Genomic DNA, 11,897 nt, shown 5'->3' on the forward strand with positions numbered 1-11,897 from the left:
GGGTTAAGCCTCAGCCCTGCCCCCCTCACCTACCTGTTGACAGCCAGATGAGGAGCGGTCGTTCCCACGAAGGAACTGAGCCTATCTGAGAGGACCCCATCGTTCTTTTTACAAGGAAAAGAAAAGACGGGCGGAGAGGGATAAACTCTGACGTCATGGGCCTGCGTAGGACAGTGGGGTTGGAGGCCATCTGGAGCAGGTGCTGGCAGGGCCTCTGGGAAAGAGGAAGGAGGGCAGCTGCCTTGTCAGGTGGGGGGGTGTCCTAGGGTCAGGAAAAGATTCAAATCTTTACTGGAATTTCTGGCCTACAAAGGATGCCTGATGACATTTTCTTGGCCTCCCACTCCTCTCCTAAAGGCCAGGCCCGTAGGTGCAGGCCTCTTGGGGGAGGTGCCAGGTCCAAGGAGACCTAGCCAAACCTCTGTGTCCCCCACGGCTGTGCACTATCAAGCAGTCCCATTCATCACGTCGGGCTCTGCCGCCTGGAAGAGTGTGTACGTGTGAGCGGTAACATTCAGATCCCCCATCTGCCTCAGCTGCTTCCTGCCTCCCCAGCCAGATTCACTCTGCCCCTGTCCAGGAGGCAAGGACGGCCTTTTCCCAATTACAGGTGGTGAAACTGAAGGCCCCTCACAATGATGAGATTTGGCCAGAATCCTGCTGCAATTTCCCTGCCTGGCCTCCCCAACAACAGCTCACAGCCTGTTTAGTGTCCTCTCTGAGAAGTTATGCAGCTGGAAAGGGGCCCCGGGATGAAATAATTGCAGAGAAAACAGATGGGCTTCTCAGCAATCCTCCCTCCTCTGAGGGCCTGAGAATCCACCCGTTACTCCAGGGACAGGAGGGGGCATCGCTGCCAGTAGCTCCTGCCTACCTCCTATTCGTGAGGGGACAGCCCTGTCACAGTGGTCCTTCCCCCGCTCCCCAGAAGCTTTACACACCTTTACAGCGGGATGTCTTCAGCTTTCCATCCATTCCTGACTGGACAGCACTATTCCAGGAAAGCCTTCTGTAATGGGCACACTTTCCCTTCCCCTTCTTAGAGAGGAAAAGGAGGGAAGTGGGATCGTGAGGACAGGGTCTTTATCTTAGGTCCCTGCCCTTCAAAGAGCCAGGAGAGAGAGAAGGGTCTTGACCACACCATACTCAATGCCCGAGGTTTGGGGTTTGGTTCATTCAACTTTTATCTGACTTATCACTCCCTGCTCTATCTGCCCCTGCCCACAACTGGCCACTGTCCCTCTGACTTAGCTTCCTTGCACACACACACACCCCCCCCCCAGGCTCACTTACTCTCCCACCCCAAGCACACAGTCACTTTATGGAGAAAACCCTCTCTCACACCCTGCACTACCACTTTGGACCCCAGAACTGCCTCTCTTCTGGGCCTGCTTCCACTGGGTACCCTACGCAAAGCCTTCTACCCTCCCTCACTCTTGGCTTCTTTGCCACCATTGCCCCCCTGTCTCTCTGTCTCTCAGTCTCCCAGGGTTGTCCTTCCGGAAGTGTCTCATCTCATTGGTTTCTGTTGTTTGTCTCTTACACAATACTTCTAAGTCCTAGTCTTCCCGGTCAACCCAAGTCTGTTCCTCTCTCTCCCTTTTCTCCCTGTGTAACATGCTCAATTCAGACTTCTCTGGGAAACCTGCCCTGTTGGCTGCGATTGAGAAAGGCGCCCTCCTGACATGACCTCTTGATGAAGCCAGTGTCCATTTTGCGTCATCTTCCTTACTGAGGGGGAACTCTGACTGTTGAGTAGGCTGAAAGGCAGCCCTGTAGACAGTCATGAACGACAAAAGATCAGATGCCCTACAAAACTGCTAACCCCTTGAACCCCAAGAGTCTTTTATCGCTCCTTTGAGTCAGGAGGAATTGAGGACTTTTGTTTGCTGGGTATTTTCTTTAGATTTATTTTAATTTTTAATCATGTGTATGAGTCTGTGTCCGTGTGGGGGTATGGGCACATGAGTATTGTTGCCGATAGAGGTCAGAAGGAAGCATCAATCCCCTGGAGCTAGAATTACAAGTGGTTGTGAGGTCCCCCCTCAACCATGTGCTAGGGACCAACCTCAGGCTCTCTGCAAGAGCAATACATGACCTTTACTGCTGAGTCATCTCTCCAGCCCCCCAGAAACTTTTTAACACTGAACTGTTGGTGCAGTACCTACCTGATCAGTTCAGTTGCTCGGGTGGGCTGGCCCACGATTCCCTCACCTCCACCAGGTCCCTGGAGCCAAAGGTAGAAAAAGTAGACTTCCCAGAGAAAGGGAGCTAAGATTCCATATCTAGGCCCAGGAGGGAAGCCATGAGGAGCAGGAAACTTTGAGTCTCTAAGCACTTACGTGCTCATCACCACCCTGCCCCAAAGACCCTGCAGACTAGCCCTGGACTTCCTGTCCACCCAGTTCCAGCCCCAGCAAAGGAAGCTATGATAGTGGCACTAGAGGCAACAGGGAAGCCTAGCCCAAGATTAACTCATCCCTGATCTATCCTAAGTGACCACAGCTCAGGAATCAAGAACCGCAGGTCATCAAAAGAGTCGCTTTTGCAGGGTTAGTGAAATAAATGGCGTAACGTGCGAAGGTCCTTGCCTCCAGGAAGCCTGAGTTCTACTCCCAGGCCTCACTGGACGGAAGGAGAGAATTTACTACTGCATGATGTCCTCTGGACTCCATTGTACATCACAGTAACACATGCCTACACACACACCAATAAAATTTAAAAGTTTTCCCTCGAAGAGATGGAAAGTGGAGTGCAGGATGTAGTTATACACGGGACTGAAGGTGTCAGCTTTACCATTAGCCTCAAAGCTGCTAGAGAAGACCTCATTACCAGGCCATCCCCAAATACGCCCAGGACACACAAGACGGGGTGGGGAGCCCTTGTAATCATTAGAAAAGAGGTAGCTATCAGGACTGAATGCTCCCAGCCTACCCTTAATAAGGGACCTTACGAGTTTGGATGGTACTCTCCTGCCTTTTGGGCAAGAGAAGTTGCACAGGCCAGCTGAAGTTCTCACCCTCGCCCTCCTTGCTTCTCTTTCCTTCTCAGATACAACAGGGCCGTCGATTCATACGTATTAACATAGAAAGGCCGTGTGTGGGAGGAGAGGGGAGGTGGGCAGCCACTCTTCCAGAACTGACAAAGGATTTGAAATTGACCTGCCGACCCAAATCAGGCTTCACCATGAGTCTTCTCCTAAACAAAATGCTGGAAGGAGCTTGTAGTCCTCATCTGGGGACTTTGGGATGTCATGCTGGGAAAGGACAAGGAAGAAGGAGGCAAATGATGAAGCCACTTTGCCCTCACTTCCTCTGTACCTTCCAGATGTTTGGTCCTCCAGACCTACGGTGACCCCGGCACTCTTCCCACTGTCTCCCTCTCTCTGTAAAATGCTAACTCTGGCTCCTGCCTCCCACCCTCCTCCCCGGGGTTCTTCCCTTCTAGAGACCGGTTCAGCAGAAGGGACACGAACTCCTGCATGTCACTCACATCTTGAGACTTCAAGGTCTCTAGCAGCTGCTAGGTTACGGGGCTCCCAAGAGTCTGAGGAACCAAGATTCCAGACCAAGGAAAGATGTGTGCAGCAGGGATAAATGACATGGTCTCCATAGCCAGAAAGCAATTCTCTACAGCCCCAAACTCAATGGTGATGAAGGCCTGCCAAGGCTGGGGGCTGGGTAAAGCCCCAGTACTGCCTATAGCTTTTCATGGTGTTCAGGACACTAAAGTAGACATTCCCACATGCAGGAAGGGTCCGTTCACCACTGAAGGAAGGTCACCTGCCTCCTAGCCTCCCAGCGCTCCCCACCCCATCCCTAGCTCACACATGGATTGAGAACATCCTTGCTCTGGTACTAGAGGCTTTAACCTCTCCTTTACAGCTACAGCCGGCAAGCGCTCCCACTGGGAATCTCTAGTCCCCATCCTCTGCCTCCCCAAAGTAAGAGCGTGGCGGGGCGGGGGAGGTCAGCGCTACCACCCTATCTAACCCGTGTCAGGCATTAGGGAAGAGTCTGGAAACAGAGGAATCTACTTGGATTTCAGGCTGCACCAACTTTCTACCTGTGTAATTATGCATAAAGGACATTTCTTCTAAGCCTTTGCACCTGCAAGAGTAGTACAGATGCATACCAGGAACAGGGCGCGTGATGAAGACCCAGTCGGTACACAGCGCACTGGACGCCTAGAAGCCTGAGGACTAGAGCGAGCTCATTCTACAAATGAAATTCTCTTTTGCGCGCCGCTCTGTGGCTCTGAGCGCAGCCGGCCGAGCCGCGGGATTCTTTGGAGGTGGGATGTGGGTGGGGGCAGAAGGGGGAGCCCCCGCGCCCCCCTCCCAGCCGTCGATTCGGCCTCATGCGCTGTGCCATTGGCCCTGGCTGCCCGGTGGGCGGGAAGATGACATCAGCGGCAGGTTGGATTATAAAGGCACCAGCCGAGCCACGGACTCAGAGCGCACCCAGCCGGCGCCGTGCAGCAGTGGGACCCGCGCTCGCCTAGCCAGCCTGCTCCGCATCTGCCTGCCGGACAGCTCACCGGCCGTCCCAGCTGCAGACTGCACCCTCGGCCTCATCGGCACCATGCACCTCTCCCAGCTGATCGCCTGTGCCCTGCTGCTAACGCTACTCTCACTCCGGCTCTCCGAGGCCAAGCCCGGGACGCCACCAAAGGTGGGTGCTGTTGCGGGGACACTTGATTTGTGAGGGGCGTGGGAGGATGCGGTGCGCAGGAAAGGAAGACCCTTCGAACTTGTGCCTACAAAGCTAGGACTTCTCTGATTCATTCCTCAGCTTCGGGAGAATGTCATGCACATCTCCAGTGTCCCCAATGTGCCCAGCAGGACAAGCGGCACGGGAAGGGCAAGGGGCTTCCCGAAGGAGCAGGAGCAAGGGCTGCGTGGCAGGTGGATGCTGGACTCAGCTGTTCCACATCAGTGGGGGCGCGCTCACGGCTGGGGAGGGCCACTCCACTCTGGGGCCCGCAAAAGTCGCCCGCGCTACATCCGTGTACTCTTTCACCTGCCCACTCTTCTTTCCTACAGGGCCCGCGAACCCCTCCAGGGGAGGAGCTGGCGGAGCCCCAGGCAGCTGGTGGCAATCAGAAAAAAGGTGACAAGACTCCAGGCAGCGGAGGCGCCAATCTCAAGGGAGACCGATCGCGACTGCTCCGGGACCTGCGCGTGGACACCAAGTCCCGGGCTGCTTGGGCCCGCCTTCTGCACGAGCACCCCAACGCGCGCAAATACAAAGGCGGCAACAAGAAGGGCTTGTCCAAAGGCTGCTTTGGCCTCAAGCTGGACCGGATCGGCTCCATGAGCGGTCTGGGATGTTAGTGCAGCGACCCCTGGCGGAGGTGAGAAATACCATGAGACTCTCCCAGCTCGCATAGCTCTGCACCAGGGAGAACCTAGTCCTATCACTGCCTAGTGCAAGCGGTTTGATTTCCTCCTCCCTGATCCTTGTGCTCTGTGACCTTCCCCTAACCGATCCGGGCATGGGATCAAGTGTAAGCTAGACATTTGCCTGCTACCTCACGTATCCCGTTTTACAGATTAGGAAAATGAGGTGAAGAGAACATGAGCAAGGTCATAGATCGGGTTCGGCCTTAGAGGACCCTATCTGGCTGGCTTCCTCTAAAAACACAGTAACAGGCTTAGCATAGGCCGAGTCCCCAACCCCACCCTGGACCACGGGCCAGCTAGCAATGTTAGCCCGGACCCAGCCAACTGGGAAATTGTTAAAGAGATCCTGGAAAAAGCGAGGGAAAGGTGTTCCACCAGTCCAGAGTAAATTTATCTGCCAGCTCTGTTGGCAGCGGGGTGTCAAGAACGCCTTTCTGATGTCCCTGAAGTGAGGCAGGCACGTAGACATGCCCGCTCCTCACGGTGGAGAGAAGAGCTTCCGTGGGCCGCAGCAAGACACCTTTCTGCCTGGGGCGTTCTGAATCTTACCCCTGCTCTAAACCCAACTGTGGGCAAACTGGTCTATCCAGGATCCTGTTGTAGCAGCCCTGGGGCTCCCAAGATGAACCCTTGGGGCTTGTGACCCTGTTTCAAGAGAGGCAAAGGAACAAGCTAAATCTTATTTCTTGCCCTAACCTCGAACTCAGTGTTCCTAAATGAGTTCTGTTCCAACCCTGACCCCCACCCCCACCCACTTTGTGCTCTGGGCTGTCTCTGGCCGCCTCCACTTCCAACATCCCCATCGGAGGCTGCTCGGTGACTTAAAGACCCTCCTGGATTGTTTCCTGCTCTCCATCCCTGATGATGAGGAAGGACAGAACCTCACTTAGATAACTGCTTCCCAGGAGGGCCCCTTCTGCTTCCTAGCTTTGGCTCTTGTTCACCAGCTGCCATTGCTTGCCCCGTACCCTGTGGTTGAGGAGGCTGCTCTCCCTAACCTAGAGGCCAGTGGCCAGTCTTTTTCCCATAGGGAACAGGAACACCTCCCAAGCATTTCGCAGGAGTCTTTTTTACAGCATGAGAGACTTGCACAGAAGTACGGTGCTTTATGACCTTGTTTGTGCCCTCACATTAATTTGCAAGTAGCTTAAGGGGCAGACCCTCTGGAACCCACATCATATCCAGTAAGGATCTTGAAATATTGGCCAGCGACCAGAAAAACACATGCCCAGTTTAGCAGCTCCGCCAAGTGTCCCTGGCTCTGAATCTCAGCTGGCCCACTCCTCTGCGCCCAGTCTTGAGCCCCCCTCGTACCTTGCTCCTGTTCTGCAGGGTGTTGGGATCTCTACTCTCCTTTATTTGGGGAGAGAACTGATCCTGGTACTTATGGGCAAGTCTTGGAGCTACCACTGTGGCGCCTTCTGTGGGAATACCTAAAAGATGGAATCTTAGGACTTGGATTTTCAGCTTGTGATTTTAAGTGCCAAGAATGGACTTCAGAGTCAGTTAACCTCTGGGTGAGTGCCTGGGATGTGCTTCCCTAAAGGTGCCTTGGCTTTAGTCTTGGGCATCCATGGGCACAGGGTGGTGAGAAATGTTATGGAGGGGAAATCAAGACAATTACGGCTCTGGACCCATTGGCCAGGGGAGGTAAACAGCCTCCTAGAAGTTCTCCCGGCATAAATGAACATAGAGAAGCCTTAGCCTTCTCTATCCCAGCCCCAGTGAGAGGACAGAGAGTTCACCCCTCCCAACCCTGCAGTCTCCTGGTGGAACAAACCAATGAGGTGCGCCTGGTCTTTAGGAAGAGCGCAAGGCTCGTTCTTCATACTGACGAGAAGTCCCGAGGCTGTGATCATGTCTCCACTTTGGCCCCAAGCACCATCATAATGACTGTCGCTGATGGTTATAGGTTTTGATTATACTATTGACAGAGACTCGGGTGTGGCCAAGACCTCAATGGACACTTTGCCCCTGGGATTCAGGAGCATCACACTTGAAACACAGGCAGAGAAGCCAGTAAGGGAGAATTGCCCTGGCCCCTTTGTGAGCGCCGTCCTTTAGGAGGGCCCTGCATGGCTGCCTGTTTTCAGAACACAGAGCACTAGCGCCACCACTGGTAGGGACTGAGTATAGCGCTCATCGCCTAACTCATCCTTCAAACCGCACCAGTCCTGCAGGGCTGCTCATTCCTGGAAGCAACCAGTTTCTGAGACCGGCTAGCTAGGAAAGGAAGCGCTCTTCGCTCTTGGGTAGCTGTGACCCAGACACTGCCGAAGCTTAATATGTGGCCCTTTGTTGAATCCCAGCGCCAACTCTGAGAGGTGGCTATTATCCATTTTATGGGTGAGCTCAAAGCGACTCAGGGCCATCTGGGAAGTCAAATCTAAGCAAGGATTTGAGCTCAGAATGGGACATCCCGCAATCACCTTGAGATATTCTTTTCTTTGCCCCTACGCGGCCAAGCAGACACAAAACCAGATGAAAGCAATGGCCCGAGGGTTTGCGTTACAGCAAAAACTGAGCCGAAAAGAGCCCCACCACTCCTCAGTGTGTCTCACCCATCGCGGAGAGCAAACCCTATAGTTAGAACTTGGGGGAATGGGGGGGGGGGGGGGCGTGTCTGGCCGGCGTTATGGCTCCACCTGTGCTGGGCCAGCCGGTGCCAATCAAGGACTTGTAGATCAAAGGCGTCTGTAAGAAACGGGGAAAGGTTCTAGAACGACCCTGTAAGTTGGCCTTTTTCAGTTAAGAGGTCAGAACTGAGCGTTCTGTGTCCACTTTGTGTTTCAGGATTGGGAACTGCTCCGTGCTCTGAGGTCATCCTTGGTCATCCGCCTCCAGCATCTGGAAACACCTCCAACGCAATGTGGCTTTTACATTTCTTTTTATTTTTTTTCCTCCTGGTACTGGCAATACACAACACCAGCTGTTTTATTATTATTTGGGGAGGGGAGGGGATGATTTTATTGTTTGGGGTTTTTTTTTTGAAAATGAAAAATAAAAAGTTATATATTATATATATATTATATACATGAAACACACACTCCTACACCGACTTGATGACAAGGGACAGTTTTTAAAGTGACTGACAAAACCAGCTGTAAAACATTGCTGTTTGTAAATTCACGTCATGCATAAATGTATTTATGTTGTAAAGCTATTTATATTGTTTATAAAGAGATATTTATAAAAATTTTATTTATGTAACTAAATGAAAGAAGCCAACCATTGTAATGTTTTTGTCCTAACTAGTTGAAAAAAAAATGTAAAAAAAAAAAAAAAAGAAAAGCCATTCCATGAACATCTTGAAAACTGTCTTTATTTATTCATTCCTTTTTATTTCAAAAATTAGGCTGAGCAAAGGGAGTATGTAAGACCAGGCATTTGCCTCCAAATAGCTCTCTCAGTCAGGTCCCCGACTCCGACTTTCTCTTTGTCGGAATCCCTGAGGGAGCCTGGCCAAGTGCGGCCTCCTCCCTCTATCTGCCCATCTATCCACTGAAGTTGGTCTCTCAGAACTGGGCTGGCCATGTGGACCACCGCGGGGTAACTGCCAGCTCTGACCCGGTGCCTGGGAACCATGTCAGGAGTTAAACTGGTTGGTTCGACTGCTTTTTAGGGTCCCCAGTTCCAGCTCCCCTTCTCTCTGCTGTGAGAAGAAAACTGCTCCAAATTCCCCCTCTGTCTCAGGAGTGAGGTTTCTGTATGCCTCATGGGACTTTCAAGTTGCCATATACAAGCCTCTTTCGTGCTTCCAAAACCTTGGGTGGGCAGCTCCCTGTAACCCCGTATGAGCTGCAGTGGTCAGAGGGAACCTTAGGCCACACACCTCTGAGAATGAACAGAAATGGCCAGATTTCACATGCACACCCCCCGTGGGGTGTGTTTTGGGAGGAAGCCTACTAACCATCACAGTTCCTAAGCTTTGAGTGTGAAATTATGAATAATGATTCGGAATTTATGAATATCATTTAGATTAGAATCTCTTTTCCTGAAATCAGCAGGAAACTTTTAAATAATTCAGTGGTAATCTCACCACATCCTCTATTCAAAGACACGCTGTGCAGTCTTCCCTGACCTCTGACCCCATTAGAGGAAAGCAGAGCCGAAGAGAGCCCCTCCCAGCCGAGGGTGGTGGCACACTCCTGTATCCCCAGCACCGGGGAGGCAGGAGAATGGCCACGAGACTGAGTCCAGCCTGGGTACACAAGAAGCTCCAGGCCAGCCAGGCCTACAGAACAAGACCCGGGGGAAAGAATAAAAACCTAACACTCTCTTGGTGACATCATGATACCAGGTGGACCGGGAATGTGTGTGGCCTTGTGCTGTGGGATCAGCAGGCCTAGCCGGAGAGTTCCAGGAGACAGCTATCACCGGGGGAGTACCTGATAACACTTGGTCTTTCTGCAGCCACCAGATCCATGACCTTCTCTCCAGCAGCAGCTTCTCACAGATCTGGGTGGCCAGCACAAAGATGCAACCCAGCTGGAGAAGGCTGGAGCCTTTCCCATCTTCTCAATTTCCAGGACCTGAGGGGACATTCCCAACCCCCTCCTGGGGGCCAACTGACCGGTCATGGGTGTGGCTGCCTTCCTTCCTCTGTCTCGCTCCCACATCTATGGCTAGAGACCCAGTACCAGTGTCAGGGTTTCAGGCGGGGTGAGAGCTTCAGCACCCCGGCCACACAAGTGCCTCAGCCTGCCATTCAGGTGAGCACCCCTTATCAGAGGAGGAAGAGGAGTATGCAAGAGCCTTAAGGGTGACAAGAGTCAGGCAGATGGTCGTACTTTGACTTTGGTGGTGATGGTGCAGGTGTTTCTTCTTCAAGCCCAGACAGAAGGGGCCAGGAATTCTGTGATCCAGGGAATTACCACCGGAGACAAAGGGGGCTTTCCAATGGTTATCCCTGGGGTGTAGCCAGTAGCCAAGGACTGATAAGGACTCGTGAGTCATTGCTACAAATACTGTCCTATGCAGCCTTCATTCCATGTGTTATCCCCGAACAACAGGCAAGACCCACGGTTGGCAATATCAACCCTCATGAGTGAGGCCAGACTCTCCAGCCATTGTCACGTGTCCTAGATGTCACTAGACAACTGTTCTCCTGCGAAGGTCAATGTTGTGTCAGCTTATAGAAGTGCTTAGGAAATCAGCCTCTAGGCGTGTCTGTAAGCAAGTTTCTAGATTGGTTCAGTGAGGTGGGATAACCAAGAGGCTGGAGACCCAGACGGAATTAACCTGGAAACGGAGCTGGAAAGATGGCTCAATGGTTAGCAGCGTGTGTTACTCTTGCAGAGGACTCGAGTTCGAGTTTCAGAACTGGGTGGCTTACTTCCTCTGACTCCAGCTCCGGGGGATCCAGCACGGCTCTGGCCTCCTCAGGCACATGCGCAGACACATCCATGCATGTGATAAAAAGGAGAAAGGGGGCTGAGGACCAACATTCATCTCCCTCTGCTGCCTGACTGCTCCCTAATGCCATGGTGCTTCCTCTCCGTGAGGGACTGCGCCTTTGGTCTGTGTCAGAATCAAACCCTTCTCTCCTCAAGGTTCTTTTATCTGGTATTTTGTCAGAGCAAGGAGGAAGGTAACGAATGTAAATTTAAAAGTCCCGAGTCTGCCTCCATAGTAGCAACAGAGACGTGCCATCCCAGCCTGGGAATTCTGCTAGAAACTGGAGGGGTTGACAAACATTCAGTAAGTAACTGGAAACTGGAACCGTTTGGAGGGCTTAGGTATTCCTTAGTGGTATAGCCCAAGAGCTTGAAGCTTCCCATCCTCCTTCCTGGTTCCCAGCATTCCATCTCACGTTGCCTGGAGACCTGTGCTTCTCTCCCATGTGGGAGACAGTAACTGCCAGCATCTGGAGACATGGCCACAGTGTTGGGGCTGGCGGGCGTTCTGGTCCTCTGGGACAAGGAGGGACCCTTGGCAGTGTTAGACACCCCATGTGCAGGGCCAGTTGGGTGGGGTGGTCAAAAGTACAGCAGAGAAACAGAAAGTTCATGTTCTAGAAGGCATTAGGCCTCCGGGTGTCCCAGAAGACACCCTCTGTAGGAGCTCCCAGGATGTGAACACATGGGCAAATGGGGCACGGTGTTCAGACATGCTTTCGGGATAGTCGAAGAATAGACCTCCAAAACCTATCTGCAGGGCTGGGAAGGGCTCCACTGATAAGAGCGCTTGCTGCACATGATCTGGAGTTATAATGCCCAGCATCTACGTAAAAAGCCAAGCATGACCTCACTCAGACTTGTAACTCTGGCACTATGGGGAATTGAGGCAGGAGGATCACTGTGACTTGCTGACTACTGGTCTAGCTCTAGGTTCAGTGAAAGGCCCTCACTGAACTTCATAATGATAGAATGGGACACCTAACATCTTGTGGCTTCCCTGTGTATGCATACACACACACACACACACACACACACACACACACTAGTGCAGAGAAACCTAGACCAAAGTTCCAACAAATTTTGGAAGCCCTTTG

General features: G+C 52.4%; 1 protein-coding gene across 1 annotated transcript; it reads left to right on the forward strand.

Moving 5' to 3' along the window:
* Positions 1–4,436: 4,436 nt before the first annotated feature.
* On the forward strand, positions 4,437–8,692 carry Nppc (natriuretic peptide C). The gene is made up of 3 exons (XM_041650733.1): positions 4,437–4,673; positions 5,045–5,355; positions 8,198–8,692. The coding sequence occupies exons 1-2, from the start codon at positions 4,584–4,586 to the stop codon at positions 5,333–5,335; spliced, it is 381 nt and encodes a 126-aa protein (XP_041506667.1). The 5' UTR covers positions 4,437–4,583; the 3' UTR covers positions 5,336–5,355; positions 8,198–8,692.
* Positions 8,693–11,897: the final 3,205 nt, after the last annotated feature.

Source organism: Microtus oregoni, unplaced genomic scaffold (genome assembly GCF_018167655.1).
Source record: "Microtus oregoni isolate MIOR12 unplaced genomic scaffold, Mior012 000004F_ref0000308, whole genome shotgun sequence".
NCBI lineage: Eukaryota > Metazoa > Chordata > Mammalia > Rodentia > Cricetidae > Microtus > Microtus oregoni.

Excerpts from the sequence above, each read along its gene's own strand:
- Nppc (XM_041650733.1), top strand. The coding sequence starts at position 4,584 with ATGCACCTCTCCCAGCTGATCGCCTGTGCCCTGCTGCTAACGCTACTC. Across the intron at positions 4,674-5,044 it reads AGCCCGGGACGCCACCAAAG|GGCCCGCGAACCCCTCCAGG; the intron begins GTGGGTGCTGTT and ends TCTTTCCTACAG.